Source organism: Chionomys nivalis, chromosome 20, assembly GCF_950005125.1.
Source record: "Chionomys nivalis chromosome 20, mChiNiv1.1, whole genome shotgun sequence".
NCBI classification, from domain to species: domain Eukaryota; kingdom Metazoa; phylum Chordata; class Mammalia; order Rodentia; family Cricetidae; genus Chionomys; species Chionomys nivalis.
The window spans coordinates 56,598,855-56,624,958 of NC_080105.1; the positions used below are offsets into that span (position 1 = coordinate 56,598,855).

The window sequence follows — 26,104 nt, forward strand, 5'->3', positions numbered from 1 at the left end:
CATCAGGAGTCTTAGCTGATGCCTAACCTCTCTGGTTCTGGAAGGTCTGGGGACTGAGACAGACACGGTACCGGCAGAGGAACAAAGTAGAGATGCTCTCAGTTGTGGTAGACTCCCATCAGCCTCTTCTCCTCAAGACCAGACAAGTGCAGTCCTACCCACCAGGAAAAGGAACCCAGACTTCTTCCTGGTGGTGATGTCACAGGTCCTGGACATTCTACGTATCCAGGAGATCAAGCCTCCTCCTTCTGCTGGAGGGACTATGGCAGCGAACAGAAGAGCGAGGACTTTCTTATCTGTCTTCCTGCTGTGCTGCTGGCAAGACGTGCAGCCCTGGCCTAACAGAGAGTTTTCAGGTAGAGTCCCCAGGAGACAGGCAGATAGAAAACCATAGGCGTGGATGGGCAGGTAATGGTTTACTCTCTGCTGCTGTTGAAAGGGTCCCCTTCTGAACTCCAGGTGTTGAACTGATGACAAAGCTGAGCTCTCCCTGGTAACTCTCCCTAGACCTCATTAAGGTCTCTGTCCGAAAGGGCTTAGGAGCACTTGCCTGGTTTGTCCGGCCACTGCCTGCTATGAACATGTACCAGTGGATCATTGTTCTGGAGTCTGGTATTGGCAAAAAAGAGAGAGAGAGAAAAACACACACACAGAGACACAGCACATTTTCATTATCAATTCCTCTGTTGTCAGGAACATAAGTTGGTTCTGTAACTTGGCTATTGTGAACTGTGTTGCAATAAACATCAGTGTTTAAACAGCTCCATGATGTGCTGATTTGAGGTCCAATGCATAAATACCCAGGAACAAGTTCAAGGTGGCTCTTGTTTGAGTTTTTCTGAAGATCCTCCATACTGAGTTCCGTAGCAGGTAGACTAGCTTCCATTCCATGCACCAGCAGTGCACATGTCACTATGGTTCTGGGATATACCTTGAATTCAGATGTGGGAAAAAACTTATTTCTTCTTTCATTCTTGCTGTATTTGTTTGTATTGGATCATTTTCCTAACAGAGGTTGTTTCTGCTTCTAAATGAGAATCTTAAGATTATTTTTCCAATTTCTGTGAAGAGTGGCATTGGCATTTTAATGGAGATTGCATTCAATCTGTACATTGATTTTTTTTTTCTTTTTTTCTTTCTTTTTTTTTTTTTTTGGTTTTTCGAGACAGGGTTTCTCTGTGGTTTTGGAGCCTGTCCTGGAACTAGCTATTGTAGACCAGGCTGGTCTCGAACTCACAGAGATCCGCCTGCCTCTGCCTCCCGAGTGCTGGGATTAAAGGCGTGCGCCACCACCGCCCGGCCTGTACATTGATTTTGATGGTTGCATTGGTTGCATTAGCTGCTCACTGCTGTGGCAAGACACATGGCAAAAGCATCGTAGCATTTTTATTTTGACAGTTCAAGTGTAGCCCACTGTGGCAGGAGCACCAGGGTGGCAGGAACATGCAGAGGGCGGCCTGTCACACTGTATCACAGTCAGAAAGCAAGGAACAAGGAGACCTAGGGTTCATCGTGACTGTTCCTTTTCATTCAGTCCAGGACTGAACCCCAACATATGATGCCACCCACACCCAGGCTGGGTCTCCTCCCTCAGTGAGCCCCATCTAGACAATCCTCACAACCGTTCCCAGGGCTAACCTATCAACACAATCCCACAGGTTTGGCCACAGGTAGTCATCAAGATGATCCTAGATCCTGTCAAGTTGGCAATATTAATTCTCGTAGCTCCACCTGCCTTCATCATTACATCCAAACACATTACTTTTTAAGCCATAACCACCCACTTCTTATATTTATAGATGCGTGGCCATCTCATAATAAAAAATACACTTAGTCCCCTGTCGTAAGGAGGCCGTTTGTTTTGTTCCCGGCTGCTCAGCTCCAAAATAACCACACAGAAACTGTATTATTTAAATGACTGCTTGGCCAATTACTTAAGTGTATTGCTAGCTAGCTCTTATATCTAGAATTAACCCATCTCCATTATTTTATATTTTACTACAAGGTTGTGGCCTACCAGCAAAGTTTTAGTGCATCTGTCTCCTACGGCTCCATGGCTTCTCTCTCACTCCACCTCCTTTCTCCCAACATTCAGTTTAGTTCCCCCCCCTTCCTAAGTTCTAACCTACAAGAGGCCAAGGCAGTCTCTTTAGTAACCAATGGTATTCACAGCATACAGAGGAGAATCCCACATCACCACCTCTTTTTTGTTTAATTAAAAGGCAAGGTTTTAACTCTAACATCATCCTTGAACAGCTCCAACACTGAAAGTCTGAATTCCAAGTCCCATTTTTGATCTATAAAATAAACCAAGTGGCATGCTTCCAACAAATAATAGCACACTAAAAACATTCTCATTCCAAAAGGGAAAACCAAGACATAGCAAGGAGGGCCCATACCAAAGCAAGACCAAAACCCAGTCAAGCAAACAAATCCAGCAGCTCTGAGTCTGGAAGCAATACCTAAAATGCATCCTGTTTTTTAATCCAAACTGCTAAGCTGTGTCTTTCAATCGGAGAGTGGAGACCATTAACACTCAGTCATTGCTGGGAGGTGTAACGGCTACCAGTGACTGTCAACCTGCTAGGATCTGTAGTCACCCAGGAGACAAGGTTCTGGGTGGTCACTGAGAGCACAGGCTGATTTCTGAGGCTCTCTGTCCTATGCTGTGGCTTGGGTCACTTGTACTGGAAAGGGAGAGATCCCCAGATTCCAGCAACCCTCTAGCCAACAGACTTCACTCCCAGTATTTTTTTCTTTGTCCTTTACTTATGATGGTTTAACTGAATTGGGGGTAGACAGCTCTATCTTGGTAAGTCTATTTAGGGCTCTAAACGTAATTCTGCCAGTCTGTCCATGTTTTCACCTGTGGGGCAGGAGAATCTGTTATTTTACTACTGAATGGGTTTTCGGTCACTGACTTTGTACCTCTTTTTGCCCATCTATTTTGATTATAGGTTCACTCCATTTTTTAATGGTTGACTTTGCTTTTAGAGTATTTTGGTTTCTGTTGTGGTTTGAATAAGAATGGCTCCTATAGGGCTGGAGAGATGGCTTAGAGGTTAAGAGCATTGCCTGCTCTTCCAAAGGTCCTGAGTTCAATTCCCAGCAACCACATGGTGGCTCACAACCATCTGTAATGGGGTCTGGTGCCATCTTCTGGCCTGAAGGCATACACACAGACAGAATATTGTATACATAATGAATAAATAAATAAATATTAAAAAAAAAGAATGGCTCCTATAAGCCCATATATTTAAATGCTTAGTCATGAAGGAGTGGCACTATTTTAGAAGGATTACTGTGCCCTAGAGTGGGTGTGGCCTTGTCAGAGGAAGTGTGTCACAAGGGGAGGTCTTTGAGGCTTTAAAAGCCCAAGCCAGGCCCAATGTAGTTCTTTCTGCCTGCTGATCAGGATGTAGCTCTCAGCTACTTCTCCAGCACCATAAATACTTGCCACAATGCTCCCTGCCATGATGATAATGGACTAAGCCTCTGAAACTAGAAACAAGTACTCAGTTACATACTTCCTTTTGTAAGGGTTGTCTTAGTCCTGATGTGTCTTCACATTTTTGTTTGTTTTATTAAGACAGGGTCTTACTATGTAGCCCTGACTGGCCTGAAGCTTTCTATGAAGACCAGGCTGGCCACTAACATACAGATATCAGCTACCTCTGCCTCCCAAGTGCTGGTATTAACTGCAAGAGTCACAACACCTAGTTTCAGTATTGATTGTATGTTGTTTATTCTGCCTTTTTTACTTATTACTTTCAGAGTGTGGCTTCCAGCCCCTGGCAGTCTCTTTTTCACTTGATCTAATGTGTCTCTGAGGTTTTCTACCATGTTCTTGTACAGGTTACTGGCTATTTCTTTTCCAGGAGTCCAGTTGTCTGTTTTTCAGAATCTCCATCTCCTTACTGAAATACTTTTTTGTCCAGTGTTATCTTCTGTGATTTGCTCAGCTATTTATGTTGGCCTCTTTGAATTCATAGATCATTTTAGAAACCATCCTTTGTCATGTTATCATTCAGGTATGTTTAGGGTTGGTCACGGAGCTGGGGAGTCTTACACTTGGGGGAGTCATGGTACCCTGTGTTCTCGAGTAGCTTGTGCTTCTCTGTTGACATTTGTGTGCCTGCTGGGATGGGTATTTGTTCCACTGTGGTGCATGGACCTTCTCGGTGAGCAGCCTGGTTTTTTAACAATATTTTTTAATCTTTGAACGTTCCATACAGACTTACAGGGTAAGTCGATCATATTCATCTACCATCACTTCCTTCCAATTACACAGAGTGGCCCCATGCAGAACTCCAAGTCCAACTGGTGTTGTTCATACACACATGCCCGACTGGACATAAGTAATCTCTTAGTGGCCACATCCTCAAGAGAGTAATTCTCCCTCCCGCAGCAGGCACCTCCACTGGGCCTCAGGACTACTCCTATTCATGCTGGAATATTGACTAGTTTAATCCTGTGCAGGTCACCAAGGTGACCCTGTGCTTGACATATTTTAGATCTTGATCTACTGTGAGCCTTTTACTTGTACCCCCAACTGAACTTCCTGGTCTCACTCCCATCTGACCTCTTTGGCTGTGATGAGCAGGTTTTGATAGGGTACCTGGTCTCACTCCCACATGACCTCTTTCGCTGTGATGAGTGGGTTTTGATAGAGTACATATTTCCTCTTGGTCGGTCTCATAAGAGCACCGTCCTCTAGTGGTTCAGGAACTATGACGCCAGCTGGAGCATTATTTCTAATTGGTGTCAATAACAAAAACCTGGAGTCAGATATCAGGGGGTGAAAGCTGAAAGATCAGAGAAGCCAGCCATTAGTTCTTACCTCTACAAAATTCTCAGACTGAATGGGGTATCCTGTCTCTACAAGTCCTCAGATTTGAATTCCTTGAGCTCCTGTCTCTTCCCGCCTTATATTCATTCCTCTCTCTGCCCAACCATATCGCTTCCTGTCTCCACCTCCCTAGTGTTGGGATTAAAGGTGTGTGACTCCCGGGTACTGGGATTAAAGATGTGAGCCACTGCTACCTGGCTCTTTGAGACTGGATCAGTCTAGTGTAACCCAGGATGGCCTTGAACTCACAGAGATCCACCTGCCTCTGCCTGATATTAAAGGTGTGTGCCACCACTGCCTGGCCTCTATGGCTAACTAATGGTTTAGCTCTGCACTCTGATCCTCAGGCAAGCTTCATCTGTTCCAGCACAAAGTTTCACCACAGCCAGCAGCTGAAGATATGGTGGTTACTCCTCTGGACTCCTGCAGTGTGTGAACTCACAGGATATGAGATCTGTCTACAGGGAGGTCTTTGTGCTGATAACCCCTTCTCTGCTATGATATGAGTGTGTAGGAGTGAACTTTCCGCCCTCCTATACTTACACATACTTGGGTTATGCATAGTGGGGCTTTTATCGCCCCTATTCTTTAAGTTAAAGAACCCACCAATGTATTATTAGTATGGTTGGCTTCCCTCTTTCTTGAAGAAACATAGTCTGGTCATTTATATAGCAAATTATTATGTGGTAATTATTATGAAGGATCCAGAATAGGTACAAGATGCTGGTCCTCACGAGTGTCTCTGCCAGCTTCACTTGTCTACTCCTGTGCACAACTCTTGCCTGTGCTTGCCTGTGCTTCCTCACCTGGTCTTTGTTAAGGGATTTGCTCTCAATGTTATCCGGTCATTTTTCTCCTAAGACCTGGTCAAAACTGGGATGGCATTCACTGTCCTCTCTAGCTTGAAACTGCATTGAACCTCTGGGTGACCCTCACAGTCTCCATCGGTTGTAGAATGGTAGAATGATTACCACAAGGTCTAGGCTGGATGTGGTGGCATGTAGCTTTAATTCCACACTTCAGAGACCAAGGCAGGCAGATCTCTGAGTTTAAGACCAACCTGGTTTACAAAGCAAGTTCCAGGGCAGCCAGAGTTTTGTAGAGACCCTACATAAAAAGGAAAATAAATAAATAGTAAATCTCACAAAGAGATCTAGTCATAACCATGTATGACTCTCAAGGTCTCCCTAGCTTGAGACCTGGCCATAGTCCTGCATGACCCCCAAGGTCTTCTTCAGCTTGAGGAACCAGTGAAAGGAGAAGTTCTCCATTGTCTTGGGGTAACACAGGTCCCCTCACCCATCCTGGGTGCTCCGCTGCTTGCCAGGATTAGAGCTGTGACTGCAAGTGTGTGTGGTTTCCTCGGGGGAAGGTGCTACCCACTGAGAAGAAGGCTAGCAAAGCTAGCAGTTGATGTGAGTCTTGTGACGGAGAAGGGCTCTGGCTTGCGTTCAATCAACTACCTGGAGTGAATTCAACCCGACAGTGAGCTTCATGAAGCCAGTGCTGATGTGGGCAGTGCTGAGACATTTGAGTGTCTCTGACTTGTGGGGATGTGTGCTGTCTGGAAGCTGTGACTCTCAGGAGGAGGTGACAACAGGAAAAGCACGGTGGAGCAGCTACACTTGACAATGCACGTTAACAGGCATGGACAACATGAGCATACATACCACGCATGTGCGCACGCTGACTTGCACAATGCTTCCATTGTGATTATGGAACAGACACGAGATGAAAAGAATATTTTTAACAAAGTGCTGGCGCTGCGCAGCTGTACCCGGTCGTAATGATCCATTAATGTCTCGTGCGGAGAGAACTGTACTGTTTGTTTGGTTTCCCGAGGTCAGCACACTGGGAAGCAATTGTCATCACCGGTACAGACCTCCTTACATATTTCCCATTGTTCTGAGCCGTGCAGATGAGCACATTGGGATGCAGATTGTCCATCATTAAAGCCTTTGAGAACAGCTTTGTCATTGGTTTAGCTGCAACTTTAGTTCTCCCAGACAGCTCTGTGCCTCAGAAAGAGAAGGGACGGTGGCCCTGTTTGCCATCTTTGGGGTCCCAGGACCTGGGAGCTGGAAGAAGAGGCCAACCCTGAGCTCAAACTAAGGGATGTACCAGATCAAGAGACAGCACAGACCCCGAGATAAACAGAGGTCACGTCGGAAGGAGGAAATGTGTGCTGGACGCTGCAGAGGAGAAACTGGTCCTCAGAATTCCCACAGTGCCCAGATAGAGCCAGACCCTGTACACCCAGCACAGCTCCTTCTGTCCATCAGGAAGCAGACATCAAAGATAAGACAGCCCTGGGCCCTGGAGACAACTGCCATCCAGAACTCTTCAGTTCACTAACCAGCGACTCCACTTCTTACCAGCAGACAGACCCCCTGGAGGGCTCTGCTCACACAGGAGGAAGGAGGTGACCAGCCTCTGGCCCTCCCCTCCCCCTGAGAGAACCTCAGGTAGCACAAGAGAGCATGCAGGGTTACCTGGGGCTCAGAGAAAAACACTTGTGAGGTGTTTTCTCATCACAGGACAAAGCGACATGGAAAGTCTTAGTCAGGGGCGGGGCAAGGGCCGCTTCTCCCTGTGTGCCAAGCTGGGCTTTGGGCTGCTCAGATGGGATCCCAGGAAGGAGTTCCCCAGCCTGGTGGCCACCCAGATAGTATCACCAGCTATGCAGGAGGCAAAGCGCTGCCTCCTACAACAAAGCACACGGCCCTCTTCCTTCTTTGCCCCTGTGATAGAGCTGAGTTGTCCCTGAGTGTGGACACTGTCTTACCACCCACGAGGACCTCTCTAGTGACCAAGAGAGCGGTTCTAATCAAGGCAATTGGGGCAATCATAGGTTCCACCCACACAGCTGCCCCATGGGTAATGCCTTTCCCATCTTCCATATGAGAAAATCCTGAAGGGCTTCCCTCAGAACCCACGGGAAAGGGCAGTACTCCACACAAGGTCCTTCCCCTAGACGGGTGGGGCCGCCCCTCACAACGACCCGGTCACAGGGAGGTGGGTGGAAAGATCAGTAAGTGCTGTAAACTATAGGTTGTCCTTTTTATTTCCCTTATCAGGTTTAAGGGCTAGACAACTGCCAAGTTTTAAAGCTCTGGATGACGATATAGCTACAGTGTTTGGTAAGGATTCCCCAGGGGAACACTAGGTCCCATGGTGAGGGAGGGCGGGCACTCACCAAAGCATGTCCTGGACAACCTGGTGTCAGTTACAGGCACTGGGGGAACCGATTTGGTTTAAGGTCAGAACCCCATTCTTCTGGCCTGTGGCGGCGTTAGTGCTGAAGCCTCTCTAAGTGGCATTCAGGGAGTGGTAGTCTGTCACCCGTGGACTCGTTTCAAACACCCTGCACCACGCCTGCTCAGGCCTTCCACGTCAGAATCCACATTTAGATGGAGACACTGATGCGATGTGTGTGCAACTGAGAGTCTGAGGGCGGGGACAGCTCCTCAGTCTCAGTACCGGACCTGGCCTCGTCTGATCATGGTACCTCAGGGTTTCCTGCAGCTCTCTGGAAGGGGCTCGGAGCACAGCAGGGTGAGGACCATTGGTGTGACCCATACTGTCCTTCAGAGACAGCTGTAGCATGATCCACCTGGTGCGGCACTTCGGCATGTAGACCATGCCAAATGACTGCCGTGGTCAGCCTTCAGAACGGTCTACAAAGTCCAGCGTGCACTTCACACCCAGGCTAATTCTGTCTGCACTAGCGACACTCCCTGCTGTGTCTGCGTGCACATGTCTGTCCTGTGAACTGTGCTCACCGCCCCAAATTACTCCTCCCCCATTTTACACTTGGTAAAGTGAGGCCCGGAGAAGCTGTCTGAGCAGAGTTGCGACTTTCGGCTTAACACCCTGGGGCACCGTGGGAAAGGGGTAGTCTCCTGGGCATCTGTCTGCCCGCGGCCACCTGTCAAGGACGTCAGGAGTAGATTAAGGGAAGACAGGATGTGGCCATGAAGCTCCTCTCGGAGCCGAGCCTCATCAGGAAGGTTCTGGCTTGAATGAAGATACTGCCAGGGGACAGGGTTCTTCCCAGGGGGGACCCCTTCCAGGAAGGTCAGCTCTGCTCATTTCTGAGTCTGGACTGGGGACTCATCATGGCCTCCGCTAGTGATGGATTGATCACACGAATGAGTGAGCGAATGGTCCCAGCTCACCTATGCTGCCCTGTCTACCGTCCTAGGCTACCCTGTGTCACATGTAGGAGACCTGGTTCCCACCCAGCTGGAGGCCTCATCTTCTGACTCCAACATGAGTGGGTCACATAAAGCTTCAGACAGTTTCCCTGCACTGTCCCGGGTCAGAGGCCATGATGCTGCAGAGACAGGGGCTATTTCCAGCCCCCACTATGATCCCTACACCATGCTGAATGCGACTGGCCTCATAAAAGGCATGAGATTTTACATCCCATTTTACAGAAGGTCCAGTGGAAGCTAGAGACACAAAGGAACTCATCCTTGTTCCTATCTGAGTAAGAAAGGAGCCAGAGTTGGTTGGATACGAAGTCCAGGACACATGTAAGAGACTTCTTGGAGAGGCAGTACAGGGAGACTGACTAGGGTGGGGGCGCATGTCTTTAATCCTCTGCACTTGGGAAGCAGAGGCAGGTGAATCTCTGAGAGCAAGGCCAGCCCGGTATCCAGAGTGAATTCCAGGCCATCCAGAGTCACACCACACAAAAGAAAGGCTGGACCTGTGCAGGCAAGGATGCTGTTCTGTCAGCACTTAAGGGCAGTTAGGACAGAATGAAGTGAACCACGAGCAGAGACCGGGCTAGGTGTGGGCACTGTCTTTGAAGAGTGTACTAGATTTCTCTCACGATGACAAAATGCCAGAAATAAACACTTACAAGGATAAAGATATATTTGGGGTCGGTTTTGGAGTTTCTAGTCCTTGTTTGGTTGGCTCTGTTTCTTTGAGCAACTGGTCACACATCCACACATCATGGTGCAAGTGTGTGGTAATTAAAAACAAAGAAACAAACATACAAAAGCAAAACCATTTACATCATGGCCAAGGAGCTAAAGAAGGAAGGGGACCAGGGCTCCACCACCTCCCTTATAGATAGCCCCAATGACCTAAAGATCTCCCTCTAGGCTCTGCCTGAAGGAGGTTCCATCATCCCAACTCACCAATGCCACTGAGAAATCAAGCCTTGGAAGACAAGGGCATTGAGGGACCTTCAACATCTGGATTACAGGGATGCTCAGGGGATACTCTGACCATCTTAAGTTTCTGAATTCAGGAAGGCAGGAGTATGGACAGCCTCCCCAGATGAATTCTCCAGAGTAAAGCCACTGTCCATAAGTTCCTTGCGTTTTCTAGTGCAGGGCTGACAGGTGGCCTTTTTCACTTCTGTGAAGAAGTTCAATTCTTCACAGAACATCTGCCCTGCATCATTGGCTCTATAACATGTTCTCATGTGCTTTTCCCAAGATGAAATTCTAGTCCGGGAGATTTTGGATCCAGGGAAAACATCATATTTTGAAAATCAAAGCCCACCAAAAGTCTTTGAACCAAAAACAACGAAGGATAAAAGCAAGTATATTCTTTTTACCTCCACAACTTCGATTATTGTTAGACCCATGGTGTTGAACATAGGTCCCTATTTCATGAGCACTCACTAGATCCAACCATATCTGGGCAGGAACAGTGGACACGTGAGGAAAGTTGTGACCCAAAGCCACTGTTATGTTGCTCCTGAGATGGAGGGAGTTACCGCCAAGGCAGAGGCGGCTTGCTTCACTCTGGGGTGATCTCTGGGTCACATCCATGCATGTTCTTAGACCATGGACATGAATAGGGTTCGGGTGCTACAGGAGCACAGGCTTAGATGAGCCAGACCAGTAGCTTAACGCATCTCAACACCTTGTGCTCACCGATGGCTTCTGAGGGAAGCTGTTACACTGTGGGGTCAAAACAAAGTCAAGGTTCAACATAGGACACAACCAAGGCCAAAGAGAGCAGGGGAGAAAGACAAAGCAGAGCTCCACATTGTGAGACTGGGCAAGCAGATGGGGCATCACGGGGCATGAAAGAAGGATTAGAGAGCTGCAAGGAGAGGCTCTGGGGAAATGCACTCAGAGGTGGGAGGGCTCAACACTTCCTGGGAGGTTTTAGTTCAGAAATAACTAGGTCCTAAGGGTTTGCTCACCCCATAGCTGCCTAGTCCCAAACCACCGGGCTCAAGGTGGTTGGATGATACCTGACTATCTAAAGACTAACTTTCCAACACACAGTTCAGCTAGAACTGGGACACTGTGCTCAATATTGTAAAACAGGGCTCAGGCCAAAATTGTTCACAAGCACGTAATGGGAAAATGCTCTCCTGGTTTATTTGTTTGTTTTTCTTTCCCTATGTTCTTCATCAAAGAAGTCTGGGTGAAAGAATCCAGTACTCCTAAGAAACACGAGAAGCAATCATCTACTGAGACCATAGATACCCTTTCCTTTGATGGTAAATATAACCCCACAAACCCATTCCTGGGCTCAAAACCTAACTGGGGAGTTCTAGCCAGACGCAGATGGATGCTTCTGCTTGGGTGAGAGCAGAAATTCCTCTGCTGGGGTTGGTGGCTGTTGGACCTGGTTACGTAGGGTTCTTACTGTGTCCCGAGGTGTCTAGTCCTGCACTGAGGTTCAGCATCCACTGCTCCCTAGTCCTGCCCTAGGCCTGTCCCTGCAGAACCTAGACCAGGCTGGCCCAGAGGAAACATCTTCTTGTGAGTAGGCAGTTACCAGGAAGGAACACAAGCTGAGTCCTCTCCCAGACTTCCAACTGAATCACTTCTCTCTGAATAGAAAGGGTAACAGAGCAGACAGAGTGCCCGGGGGGGGGGGGGGGAGAGGAGGAATTGGGAAAAAAAAAAAAAAGCCTGCCTCCATTAGATCTGAATCTGCTACCTGGTGCCCATAGGAGGCACGGGTCTTTGCTGGAAAGGATAGATATGATGAAGGATGTGTAGCATAGGATGTTCATGTACATTGCTGAGTAATCCCATGAAGGACCCGATGGCAGCTTCAGGTACAGGGAAGGGAATGTATTAATCTGCAATATGGGCGTGGGGACCTGCATCTCCATCCTTCATGGCTTTTCCAGCTGCTGAAGTTTGGGGTGAGTCAAGATGATGGCTTCATGGCATAAGAAAGAGCACAGACCTATTTAAAATGATTGTTCTAACACCCAGAGTTTGTCCTGCTCGTGAGTCTGACGTCATTAGCTCATAGTAGCTGCCTACAGTCAGAGAGAGGTCAGGTGAATGCATAGTGGCAGGCAAAAGTAGACTGAGAGATAGAGAACAGACTCATGGGTAAGGAAATCTGAGGTTAGAACAGAGGAGGGAGAGGGGACCCTGAGGTAGCACCAGGGCCCTAGAGCTGGCTACACCCCTGGGAACAGTATGCTGGTTCACTAGAGGTCAACAAACATCCCAAACCAGTCCAGTATGTTGTTTGCACTGCTGCCCAGGTGTAAGGACTGTGGCCACCACATGGAGTTCTTCCCTCCTCAAGCAGTCCCTAAGCTGCTGGGACCAACAGGAGACTTACTCTGGCCCCCAGGCACACAGCAGCCATTAGTACAAATGAATCCTTCACTGCAATTGTTTGACTCCCAGCAACTACGCCAAGACAAGCCTCTCCAGGGACTGAGTGAAAATGTTTATGAGTTATGACTTCATGGCAGCGAGGGTGAGGACTGGGTTGGAAGAGACCTGGAGATCACCAGAGACTAGTGTGAGACCCTGGTAATAAGAAGATAGGGCATCCAGAAAAAGAAGCCAACAAGAGCAGACGTGGGAATCGGTGTGAAAAGGCAAAATACAGTGGGCCAGCTCCTGCCTCAGCACACAGGTTCTCTGCTGGAGCCCCTCCCAGGGGAAGGAGAGTTCCAGGAAAAGACTCAACCAGAGGAGTGGGCAAGACTTTGAGCACTACTGGACCTGGAGGCTGCCCTGACAGTAAGCCAAGCCCACCCGCTATCTGGGTACCTTTGCTTGGATGGAGAACTCGTGGCCTCCTATTGTCTGGGAGATATCAAAGCTGCAGGCCTGCCCAGCTCTGCCTCGGATATGGCAGGTGGGCTGTGCTGAATAAAAGCATCCACCACTCTCCACACATGGTCGTGAGTATCAGAAGACGGATGTACTTGTAGGTCTCTGCAGCAGAGCACCCTTCCAGCGTTTCCTCATCTTTGCCAGTGATGCTGTGCCCTCTCCTCCAAGCTGAGGCCATGGAGCACAGAGGGCTGGTGGTGAGATGCACACCCTTAGCCCTGACATCAACCTCAGCTCTAGCACACTGCTCCATGTCACCCTGATCTTCACATGGACCTTTCCGGGTGTGCACCATCCAGCCCAGAGTGTTGTGTGCAACAGCATAGACTAGTGAGTGTGTGTAAGCCTGTTAGAGAAGGCCCGTTTTTCAGCCCAACTCCGGCACTGTCCAGTGGAAATGCTGATGGCTGCATGCTTGGGGCTGCAGGAAAAGCAAGCAGTGGGAGGTGGGGAACCAGTCCTGTGTCTGGCTGCTGCAGGGGTACGTGGGTGGCACAGGGCAAGGGAGGATGCAAACCTGTTGCATCTCAGCAAGCAACAGGGGGCCAAAGGAAAGTAGAGGCATGTGGCCTGTAGGCTAACACAACCCTCAGTGTCTCCCAGGTCCAGGACAGGCAGTGTGTCTCTCTCTGTGAAAGGCCGGAGAAGCTCCGGAGCCCTTTTATCAGAGATGAGACCTTGCAGCGGTGGAGACAGCAGGAAGGATGCTGAAGGAAACACGGTGGCCTCCACTACAGGTTACAGTGGCCAATGTAAACAAAGATGCTTGTTTGCCAAGTGCTACAATGGAGACTAGAGGTCTGTGCCTGGCTGCCTGTGAGAAGGGGGCTGCTGTATGGTCATGTGCATGTAGGCATCACTTAGGGAACAAGGATCAAGGGGGAAATCTCAGGACAGGCTAAAAAGGGAGAGAAAGGCACTTAAAATAGCATCCATTGCGACATTATTTTAAGCTTACAAAAGTGTCACAAAGAGCTTAAAAAACCATTCCCAGCCCTTCAAGGTCGGTGACTGGGAATAGGTGGGGACATTCACTCCTGCAAAGCTCTTAAATAACCATGAACATTGGCTACAACAGAAATAAATGAGCAATTGCTGCCAGACAATTGTCTGTACCCTGTCAACTGTATTTTAATAAAATGCTGATTGGCCAGTAGCCAGGCAGAAAGTAGAGGTGGGGCAACCAGAACAGGAGAATTCCAGGAAGGGAAAAAGTCAGTCTGAACTCATCACCAGACACAGAGCAAGCCTCACCAAAAAAGGTACCAAGCCACGTAGCTAACACAGACAAGAGTTATGGGCTAATATAAGTTATAAGAGTTAATAAGAAGCCTGAGCTAATAGTCCAATCACTTTATATTTAATGTAGGCCGCTGTATGTTTATTTGGGGCTGAACGATTGTGGGACAGGGCAGGACAGAAACCTTGGTCAACAAGCAATGATAAACTCTCAGGTCTTGTTCACTGCACAGTGCCCAAAAGAGCTTATTCTAGAACCAAAATACGAGAGACTACAGCCCAGGAACATAGATGCAACTCACCCCCATTCCCATGTTCAGATGAGGCCACAGTTTCACTGAGTTCTTATAGTAATAGGATAAGGAAGTTATATATCAAGACACTGTTATGGAAACCAGGTAGGCAGTTACAGACAAGCAAGGAGTCTCTGGTGCAGGTCTCAACACTCTCTGAGGACACCCTTAGCTTTGGGATCAGTGAAGCTACGGGTCTGCTTGTACACTCCAGAAGGTTTGACCTAATAGCCGCAAAGACGACAGTCAGACACTGCAGAGGACAAAGGACTGGCTACTAAGGGACAAAGGACCGCCCACACAGACTACCATCAGACTTGTGGCCTTCTAACCGCGCCATGATCCCTGCGGGTCTCTCGGTCAGTCTGCCTTGCAGAGGGGTTGTGCAAGGCAGGGCGTCTTCCCGGGAACTCAGTGCCTATGCATACAGCACATGCAAACATCAGCACCCCTAGGCTGTGTTTCTGGGTCTAGAGCCCATAAGGACTCCACCTGTCCACTGCCTCGGTGTCCTCAACATGGCTGCTTCCTTTTCCACTGTGTCTTTGATGACCTCAAAGAACACTGGCCAGTTCCTCTGTGGACTGGCTTTCAGTTTCGGTTTATGAGAATTTTTCTGCCTCTAGGAATTGAAAACATTTCATCTGGCTGTCCAGCTTTATTGTTTATGGAGAATGACTACGACTATTTGAAATTTCTTGTTTCTTCATGAATTTGGACTGAGTAGGTGCTCCTGGTGGCCACAGGGCAGTAGGCTACACACATGTACACACCGCATATGCTCACTCTATGTTGTGAGACCCAGGGGCCTGGTTTCAAAAAGTTTGCAGATAAACACTAATTGTGGAATCTATTCATTGTCCTTACAGATGAAGAGAAACAAACACTTTTTCAGATGAAAAGCCTCGAGACTCTGGAGAAAATCATCAACACTATCCGAAGAGCTATTGGTAAGCAGGCGCTACGGCGGCGGCGTCCTATGGCGAGTCCTGCGCTAGACAAGGAGAGAGCCAATAAGACCGCAGGTGGCGGTGCTTGTTGCCAAACCTGCAACCTGACGTCTATCCCTGGGACCCACATGCTGAAAGGGATAACTGAATACTCAAGCTGTGTACACGCTTGCTCTCTGTCTCTCTGTTTCTCTCTTTCTAACACACACGCATACGCACGTGCACATGCACACACACACACACAGATGTAATTTTTTAAGGAGAAAGTGGGCTGAACACCAGCATGCATGTCTGTCTGTCTGCTTCCTGGCTGTAAGCGCAGTCTGGCCAATACCTCATGCTCCTTCCGCCATGATTTCCAGCCACGGCTGGCCACCTGTTTGCACCTGAAGGACACCTGATGTCACAGATACCTCCTGAATGCTATGCAGGACAGAAGAGTCAGTGCCACTGATTTGAGAGACTGGAAGGGTTGACACAGGCTGTGGTCACAGTCAGCGGGATAGTCATAATTACTCAAGAAAATCTCTTCCCTGACAGGAACTCATATCAAGAAAAAACGGAAGTTTCAGAAAAGCAGGAGAATCAGACAACTCCTGGAGAAATTAAAGAAGCCCTAAGGACCAGGATTGGTCGAGGGGCAAGCCACTGCCCACACCTGGGGACAGAATGGAGTGGGAGCAGCCACCACCCTGTGTGAAGAACTGCACTCAATGAGTACCAAATAAAATTAGCATATTTTAATATTAAGTTATCAAAAGTGGATTTTTTGAGTTATTTCTTTATTATAATTTTTATTATTCAAAACGGAAAGGATGACAGAAATTGGAGGGCATAGAGTGGGTGGTGGGAACCTAGTGCAGTGGAAACTCCCTGGAACCTATGAGGGGGACCCTAGCGAGGACTCCTAGCAATGGAGGCCATGGAGCCAGAACTCTCCGTCTTCTGTGACCAGCTGTGCTAGCTAGTCTTATGTCACACAAACTAGTGTTGTCTGAAAGGAGGGAACCTTGACTAAGAAAATGCCTGTTTAAGATCCAGCTGTAGGGCATTTTCTTTATTAATGATTGATGGGGAGGGCCCAGCTCACTGTGAGTGGGGCCTCCTCTGGGCCAGTGGTCCTGTGTTCTGTAAGAAAGCAGGCTGCTCTTTTCTGAATGGAAAGGGAGGAGCAGTGGGGACAGGGATGGGGTAGAGGAAGGGGAGGCTGTGGTCAGGATGTATTGTAGGAGAGAAAAATAAAAAGAAGGCAGGCCGGCAGGCAGGCAGGAAGGAAGCGCCCTTCCATGGCATCTGCAGAGCTCCTGTCTCCAGGTTCCTGCCCTGATTTTCGGTTTCATGAAGTCCCATTATATTAATTGTTTATGTTAGTGCCTGTGCCAACAGTGTTCTGTTCAGAAAGTCCTTTCCTATGCCAATGAGTGCAAGGCTATGCTCTACTATGCTCTACTTACTCTTTGATAGGACTCAGTGTATCTGATTAATGTTGAGGTCTTTGAGTCATCTGGAGTTGAGTTTTTTGCAGGGTGATAAGTATGAATTTGTTTGGAATCTTCTCCATGCAAACATCCGGTTTGACCAGCACCATTTGTTGAAGATGCTTTTCTCCAGCGTGAGTTTCTGACCTATTCATCAAACACAAGTGTCCACAGGTTTTTAGATTTACATCTGGGTCTTCAATTCCATTAATTTAACACATCTGATTTTGTGCCTATACCATACTGTTTTTATTAGTATACCTTTTAAGCAAATCTTGAAATCTGAAAGTCTAGTAGAATTCTGTGCTAAAACCATCTAGCCCTCAGCTTTGCTTGGTTGAGAAACTTTTAATGATTGTGTTTATTTCACTAGGGGCTACAGGTCTGCTCAAACTGCTTAACCGATCTTGATTTAACTTTGGTAAGTAGTATGTGTCAAGAAAATTATCCATTGCTTTTAGATTTTTTCATTTTGGTAGAGTACAGGTTTTTAGTTTGTCCTTATGATTCTCTGGATTTCCTCTTGTGTGTGTTCTCCCCCCCTTTTCATTTCTAATTTTGTTAATTTGGATATTTTCTCTCTGCCTTTTAGGGTTTGTCAATCTCATTAATTTTTGAAAAGAACTAACTCTGGATTCACTAACCTTTTGCATTGTGATGTTTTTGTTGTTTCTGTTTTGATTTCTGCCTGAGTTGCTTTATTTCTTGCTGTCTACTCCCCTTGGTTGTGATTTCTTCATTTTGTTCTAGATAATTCAGGAATTGTGTTGAATTGTTAGTATAAGAGCTCTCCGGGCTGGAGAGATAGCTCAGTGGTTCAGAGCACTGCCTGCTTTTCTAATGGTCCTGAGTTCAATTCCCAGCAACCACATGATGGCTTACAACCATCTATAATGAGATCTGGTGTTCTTTTCTGGCCTGCAGGCATGCATGCAAGCAGAACACTGTATACATAATAAATAAATAAATCTTTAAAAAAGATCTCTCCAATTTTTTTCAATATTCTTGCTATGAAACTCTCCAATTTTTTTTTTTTTTTTTTTGGCTTTTTGGTTTTTGTTTTTTCGAGACAGGGTTTCTCTGTGGTTTTAGAGCCTGTCCTGGAACTAGCTCTTGTAGACCAGGCTGGTCTCAAACTCACAGAGATCCACCTGCCTCTGCCTCCCAAGTGCTGGGATTAAAGGCGTGCGACATCACCGCCTGGCTCTCTCCAATTTTTTTAATGTAGGCCCTTAATGCTATGAATTTGCCTCTTAGAACCTCCTTCATTGTGTCCCACGAGTTTCAGTATGTAATGTATTCATTTTCATTCAATTCTGGAAAGTCTTTGATTTCCTTCTTAATTTCTGTCTTGACCCATTTTTCATTAAGTAGAGAGTTGATTGGTTTCCATGAGTTTTTATGCTTTCTATTGTCGATATTGTTGTTGATATGAAGCTTTAATCCATGATGGTCAGATAAGTATTTTGATTTTCTTGTATCTGTTGAGACTTGCTTTGTTTATAAGTATATAGCCAATTTTGGAGAAAATTTCATAAGGAGCTGAGAAGTTATATTTTTATATTTTTCTGTGTTTGGTTGAAATGTTCTCTAAATATCTGTTGGGTCCATGTGGTTTATAACTTCAGTTAGCCCCCATATTTCTGTTTCATTGTTGCCCGGATTACCTATCTATAGGCAAGAGTGAGGCACTGAAGTTTCCCACTGTCAGTGAGTAAGGATCAATATCTTATTTAAACTACAAGAGTGTTTCTTGTGTTTGAGTCATAGATGTTAAGAATTGAAATATCGTCTTGGTGGATTTTTTTGAGTATGCAGTGTCCTTCTCTATCTCTTCTGATGAGTTTCTTTCAGTTATTAAAATATAAAATAGCAACACTAGCTTGTTTCTTGGGTCCATTTGATTGGAATATCTTTTTCCAACCCTTTACTCTGAGGTGATGTCTATCTTTGATGTTAAGGTGTCTCTTGGATTTAGCAGAAGGATGAATCTTATTTTTGACTCCATTCTGTTAGTCTTGTATCTTTTTATTGGAGAAATAAGACCATTCATGTTGAGAGATATCAATGACCAATGATTTGATTCCTGTTATTATGTTGGTGGTGGTGGTGGTTGTGATGATTTGAATAGGAATGGCTCCCAAAGACTCATGTATTTGAATGGTTGGTCCACAGGGAGTGGCACTTATAGGATGTGTGGCCTTTTTGGAGTAGGAGTGGCCTTGTTGAAGGAAGTGTGTCACTGTGGAGGCAGGCCTTGAGGTCTTATATGCTCAAGCTATGCCCAGTGTGGCACAGTCCCCTTGTGCTGCCTGCGGATCAAGATGTAGAATTCTCAGCTTCTTCTCCAGCACCATGTCTGCCTGCATGCTGCCACGTTTCTTTCCATGATGACACTGGACTACACCTCAGAAACTGTAAGCCAGCCCCAATTAAATGTTTTCCTTTATAGTTGCCATGATCATGCCATCTATTGAGAGCAATAGAAATCCTAAGATAGCGGTGGTGGGTGGTGTGTGTGTGTGTGTGTGCAGGCACATGCATGTGTGCCCCTTTTGATTTTGCTCATCTGAGATTATTCCGCATGTTTTCTCGGAAGTAGTTAACCTCTTCAGGTTGAAGTTTACCTTCTAGCACCTTTTATGGAGCCAAAGTTGTAGACAGATATTGCTTAAATTTGGTTTTATCATGAAATGTCTTATTTTTCCCATGTATGGTAATTGAAAGTTTTTCTGGGTATAGTAGTCTCAGCTGGCATCTCTGGTCTTTTAGGAGTCTGCAGCACATATGTCCAGGCCCTTCTGGCGTTTAGACTCTCCATTGGGGAGTCAGGTGTAATTCTTATAGGCTGGCCTTTATATATTACTTGGTTTATTTTCCCTGCAGCTTTTAATATTCTTTAATTCTCCTTCTTTAGGTTAAGAAAGCATGGGGACTTTGGGGAGGGTTGAAAGGGAGGGGAAAGGCAGGAGGGAAGCTGAGAAAAATGTAGAGCTCAATAAAAATCAATTAAAAAAAGAAAACTTTCTTCTATGATTTTGTTGAAAGTATTTTCTGTTCCTTTGACCTGGTTTTTTTTTTTCTCCTTCCTCTACTCTTATTATCTTTAGATTTGGTCTTTTCACACTGTCCCAGACTTCCTGGATGTTTTGTGTCACAAGCTTTTGAGGTTTAACATTTTCTTTGACCTATGTATCCATTTCTTCTATCATGTCTTCAATGACTGAGATGGTCTCTTCTATCTCTTGTGTTCTGTTGGTGAAGGTTGCCTCTGTGGTTCCTGTTTGAGTTCCTAAATTTTTCATTTCCAGATTTCCCTTAATTTGGATTTACTTACTGATTCTATTTCCACTTTCAGGTCTTGAATGGTGTTCCTCATTTCTTACCACTGTTCACTTGTGTTTTCAAAGAATTCTTACGAAATAAGAATTTCTATCATATTATATCATAACCTCTATCATATTCATAAGGTCTTTTACTTGTACTTCAACTATGCTGCAGTACTTAAGGCCTGCTGTGGTAGGGTTGCTGGGTTCTGGTGAAGACATACTGGTTACCTGGGACTTTTATCTTAGCACCAGGCATCTAGGATTGGGAAGACTGAAATTCTAGGTGTTGATTATATGGTTTTATCCTTGTTGGGTGGGTGTTCTGTGGTTTCTGTTCCTCTGTGGTTCTTAGAGTGTGGTTGTGTGTTGCCTGTAGGAAAATCTTCTGGGGTCCTGACAAGTGTGGACACCGGGGATTCCAGGTAAAATGTGTTTCTGGGAATTGAGATCTGAGACTTAGGAAAGGGGATGAACTGGGAGGTGGGGGCTTGCCAGAGAAAGGAAAGCTAGCTGAGTGTTCCACCAGGATCTGCTTAGTCCTGGGAGCAAGGGCAGCAGGTGAGGCCATGACACTGGGGGATTAGACCTGGAGCAGTGGAGACAGAATAAGCGGGAGCTGGGATAAACTAACACGTGAGGCGGGGCTAGGAAGGGGGATCTGTGGAACCCACTGGTGAAGGGGGAAGGGAAAGGGAGGCTGCAGCAGATGCCCTGTTGCAGAGCTGGGGATGAGACTGAGGACTTGGACTTGGAAGAACGAGGAAGAGGTTTAGATTGCAGTCATCATCATACCTGCTTCCCTGGCAGAGAGCCTGCTGGAGTCGGGGAGGGGTAGGATTACTTCCCCCACCCCCTTTTTTAATGATGTTGTTTATGGCTCCAGCTAAGCAGTCTTTGATGGTCTAATGCCAGAAGGATGTTCTCATGTTTCCTGTTTTGTTTGTGGTTCTTGTTACTGCTGCAAACACTAGTAGGTCTCTCTCTCTCTCCCCAAAGTCTTGCTCGGTAGCCCACACTGTCCTCAACTTCACAATCCTCCTAGCTCAGGCTCTAGAGTCTAGTGTTTCGGGCCCATATGCCATCAGGCCTGAGAGGCTGTTTTCTTCTCAATCTTTTCAAAGGCACTTTACATAGTTGTAAATAACCTATGTGTTGAGATGAGGTCTGCTCTAAGTTACTCCACAAGATAAAACTGTTGTTTCAGGCAGTGAGTTGCCCTGAAATCTATTTTATAAGCAAGTTTGTCTCCATTATGATGGAGGATGACTGTGAACCTGGATGCACGCAAACACCTTCTCTCGGGCACCATCCATACAGTGCATATTAGCAAATGACTTATTCCTGACCCTGGCACAGTGGTGCGTTCCTTTCATCCCAGCACTTGGGAGGCAGAGAAAGGAGGCTCTCTGTGAGTTTAAGGCCAGCTTGGTCTATGCACTGAGTTCCAGGACAGCCAGGACTACTTAGGGAGACGCTGTCTCAAAAAAATTAATAAATGTCTTATTCCTTAGTGTAGAATGTACCCCAATAGTCATAATTCACATTGATAATTTATAGGTACATGGGTATATTAAAACCAGGCCCAAGAATGTACTGGACATACCAGACCAAGGGAAGGGCACAACTCCTCACTTGTTCTCTATAAAGAGGACAACACCCATCACTGGTTGGGTGGCACAGTACCACCCTTACCTGTGATCCATCTGATAGCAGGGTGTGCGTCTGAGTGAGTGTGTGTGTGTGTGTGCGTGTGTGTGTGTCAAAACAAAAAAACAAAGAACCTACAATTGTCCCTGGGGCCTAACTCAGATCAATCCGTGCTATTAATGTGACCCAATGGCCTGCCTTCTGCTGTCCTGTGGTTTGCCCATCTGGGCCTGGTCCTCCCCTTTCCCCTCTATAGCCAGACTCAACTCCACAGTTCAGCTCTCACGTTTATGACCTACTGTGGTCTGACTCACAGCGGCAGCTTCTTCCCTACAGCTGTCAGAATTTACTAAATTCAAGATCTCGAAGCTGTAAGAATCACATCTATTGTGTGTGCGTGCTTGAGCAGTCTCCTTCCACCATGGGGTCCTCAGGCTCAGTGATGTATGCCTTCACCTGCTGAGCCATCTTGCAGTCCTCTCTACTCCAATCTTAAACAGCAGTGTCTATGACATTCCAGCTGCATTCACGAGGAGGAGAGAGCTGAAAGGAGGGGTGGACAGTGTGTCCTGTCACTGCTGTGTCCACTATAGGTTAACAAGCCAATTAGAGATGTCTGGACGGCTGCCAAGCGGCGGCATAGGGGACTTCAACTGAGCTGAGCCAAGGATCAATTAGGACTTTGTTTCCTGGTGATCTCCTGGGCAGAGACTGTGATGACTCCACACCCCCCACTCCCGGGGTAGTCTCTGACAAAATAACAATTGAGTGTGTTGTGTCTCTCTTTGTGTGTACCTGTGTGTCTCTAATACTGTGCTGTCAATACAGAAACAGAGTCCTGATCTCAAAGGGCGTAAGAGATCACTTATCCCAGCGCCAATCATGATCAACCATGGTCTGGGAACTTGGATTTAGGGTACACCAAACACTATATTTCGATAAGTAGAAGTTTCATTAAGTTTTATAGTGACAGAACAATGTCATAAATAGAGTCAATTTTCAAATATGTTAGTGGGAAACATCGGGTAGGAAGGGAAATCCATCAAGCCTCTTTAGGCCTCAAGCACTATCCAATGACTTTCTCAGCATGTGGATTGGTGGAAGCTGGAGCGCTATTGGTACAATTTAAAAAGGGTTAATCAGCTGGGTGGTGGCGGCTCATGACTTTAATCCCAGCACTTGGGAGGCAGAGGCAGGCGGATCTCTGTGAGTTCGAGGCCATCCTGATCTAGCCTGATCTACAAGAGCTAGTTCTCAAAGAAAAAAAAAAAAGGAAAAAAGGAGGATTTTATCTGATAGTTACAACAATGTTTGAGCAATAACCTGCAACATCCCAGCTTTCCACAGCCACTGAGGTCCTCATCAGTCAACCAGCCCAGCCTGTAAGGTAGAACAAGCGCTGCCTTTTCTGTAACCTCAGCGAGACTTCAACTGTGTCCTGCTCAGTCCACTGAGTCCAGTCTGTCGTCACTCCCAGCATCGGATGGCGGTCTACCCACACAGCAAAGGGCTGGCTCACTCCACCCCACAACTGGGCCCTCTAATGAAGGAAATCTGGACTAGGAGCTGCCCCACTCACATATTTCAGTCCACGCGCTTTTAGAAGACATTTGAGCAGAGTGTGCAGTGCAGCCCTCCTTTCAGCTGTGGTCTCCCCGCCGCTCTGGGGATTCATGCTGGGAGAAGAGCTGGAGCAGGGAAAGGACAGTCTTGGGTGTCTGGGTCAACACACCGGTTTCTAGTTAGTCCAGTTCTGTAGAGTCACGTGTCCTGGCTAGTCAACTCAAACGCTGTCTTTGTAACGCACCGAGCAAGAGTATAGACGACCCTGTGCTACATGAAACAAACTGAAAAGAAAGGGGCTTGTCTTAGAGTCTATTGCTGTCATAAAACACCATGACCAGGGGCTGGAGAGATGACTCCGAGGTGGGAAGCACGCTGTTCTTCCAGGGGACCCGGGTTCAATTCCCAGCACCCACATGGCAGTTTCCAACTGTCTGTAGCTCCAGTTCCAGGGGATCCGGCACCCTCACATAGGCATACATGTAGGCAAAACACCAATGAACATAAAACAAAATAAGTAAATTTAAAAAAAATGACCAAAAGCAACTTGGGAAGGAAAAGGTTTATTTCAGCTTCCAACTCTAAGGTCACACTCTGACACTGAGGGAAGTCAGGGTAGGAACTCAATGCAGGAACATGGAGTCAGGAAACAAAGCAGAGCCATTCCTCCATGGCTTGCTCCCCATGACTTGCTTACCCTGCTTTCTTATAAAACTCAGAACCACCTGCTCAGCGGTGGCCCTGTCCCCTGGAGGCTGGACCCACCCACATCAATCATTAATCAAGAAAATGAATTCCCAACAGTCTCGTCTACATCCAAGTGAGGCTCCTCTTCTTTCCTAACTCTAGTTGTGTTGAGTTGACAAAAGAAACAAACAAAGCCAACAACAGAAACCAAGCAGGATGAAGGGTCAGTGGAGCAAGACCCCCAGCAGGGGTGACATTCCCAGAGACATACTCAGCTATGGGGATATTCAGTAGAGATGATCTCTCAGGGCCACCAGGTCAAGGACCAGAGGGGAGGTAGTGAGAGGCTCCAGGGATACTCGGAGGGCAGACTGAAAACAGAAAGCCCCAGAGACCTCTGCTTTTATACTCAGTCTTCAAGGAAAGAAAGAAACAGCGACAGAGAGTAGGGTGGCAGCATTAGAAAACACCAGCGCCGGAGGTGTCTGTGGACTGTGGCCAACCATCAGTCGGCGAGGGCACTACGTAAAAACCTTCTCGGAGCCTGTCTCATTTCACCTTGGCAGTGGACCTGGCAGTGTCTTCACTGAGTAAGGAAACTAAACCAGAGAGGTTGAGGACCTCTCTCCAGCAAGGCAGACTTCACCATGCACTTCACAACACACCAGCCCTGCCTTCCCAAGAGAGGGAAAGGCTGACAACAGAGAAATTACCGCTGGTGGGAAGCCCCTGGGACACCTGCCACTGGAGCTGTTGTTTTTCTTTTGCCTCTGTTCCAATTCGGGTGCCTCCCTAGATGCCCCATGATTGCTCAAAGGGATTGCTTTCAAGTTTAGAGTAACCAAGAAGAGCAGTGGAAGAAGGTTCTGTGGTCTCCACTGTCGAGTCCTGTGAAGGTGGCTAAGATGCTCTTCTCTGTAATGAAGAGTTCCAGCAAATCAAATGCTGCCTGTACATCTTTTTCTCTTTTTAAAGTCAGGGTCTTATGTAGCCCAGGCTAGCCCTGAACTACTGACCAGAGGATGGCCTTGAAGTCCTGTCCCAGGTGCTTCTCTTGGGTGTTTTGTAGAGTAAATGTGATAGTTTCAGTTAAGGGAGAAAGGGACGGATCACTCAGTGGTATCAGGTACAAGCTCTGTTCAGCTAGTGGCCAGGCAACAGCCTCTGCCGTGCTGACGTGCTCTGGGTGGTGAAGAGGCTTCTTAGCTCGCTGTTCGGGTGGCCTCTGCCTCTGCTGACGTGCCCTGGGTAGTGAAGAGGCTGTTCTGGTGACCGGGAAACCCAGCACCCTCCCCAGGCGCTGAAGCACATTTAATAACAGCAGTGATCGCCCTGGGACTTTTCTCTGTGGTGGTGACCTGAGCGAATCAGCTGAGAACATTCTGAGTGTCTGCAAGCTGTGAAAGTGAAGTGCACCTGGGCGTCACCGTCACCCCCCCCAACCCCCCCCTCCCCCCCGCAGCTGCCTCCCAGGATGCTTGCCTACAGCTCTTTCGCGGTCCCTCTCCACCCAGTGCCTGTTATGGTTTTCAGTGTCTCTGAGTTAAAGGCTTGGTTCCCAAAGTGGAACAGCTACAGGGGCAGGAGGACCTAGCTGAAAGGACCCCAGGTAGTGGGGTGGGGAGAGTCTCCTGCAAAGGGAACTATGATATGAGACCTGCCTCACAGAATGGCATGTTCTACCACACATGCCTGCCATGAATTGCTGCCTGGCCGGAGACCTAGAGTCCCAGGGCCACCTGATCTAGGATGGAAATCTCCAGAACCATAAGCCAGAATAACCCTTGCACACATTATTCATGCCTCAGCTATTTCAATATAACACCACAAAACTGACTTAACATGGATCCTTCACCTTCTGTCCCCAACAATTCTACTCCCATCAGTTTGACAACAAAAGGAATCTCACTGTGCATCTAAGTAGAATATCTCCCCCTTTAAAAAGATTTGTGCTCAGCTTTTTTGTTTGTTTTTGTTTTTTGAGACAGGGTTTC

At 47.0% G+C, this 26,104-nt stretch overlaps 1 protein-coding gene across 1 annotated transcript; it reads left to right on the forward strand.

Annotated features, from left to right (window-relative positions):
- Positions 1–262: 262 nt before the first annotated feature.
- Positions 263–16,026, forward strand: LOC130862562 (sperm acrosome-associated protein 7-like). The gene is made up of 6 exons (XM_057752199.1): positions 263–356; positions 7,927–7,989; positions 10,307–10,408; positions 11,244–11,327; positions 15,326–15,406; positions 15,947–16,026. The coding sequence occupies exons 1-6, from the start codon at positions 263–265 to the stop codon at positions 16,024–16,026; spliced, it is 504 nt and encodes a 167-aa protein (XP_057608182.1).
- Positions 16,027–26,104: the final 10,078 nt, after the last annotated feature.

Coding starts and splice junctions, on each gene's coding strand:
- LOC130862562 (XM_057752199.1), top strand. CDS start 263: ATGGCAGCGAACAGAAGAGCGAGGACTTTCTTATCTGTCTTCCTGCTG. Junction 10,409..11,243: donor AAAAACAACGAAGGATAAAA/GCAAGTATATTC, acceptor TCTTCATCAAAG/AAGTCTGGGTGAAAGAATCC. Junction 11,328..15,325: donor AGATACCCTTTCCTTTGATG/GTAAATATAACC, acceptor TTGTCCTTACAG/ATGAAGAGAAACAAACACTT.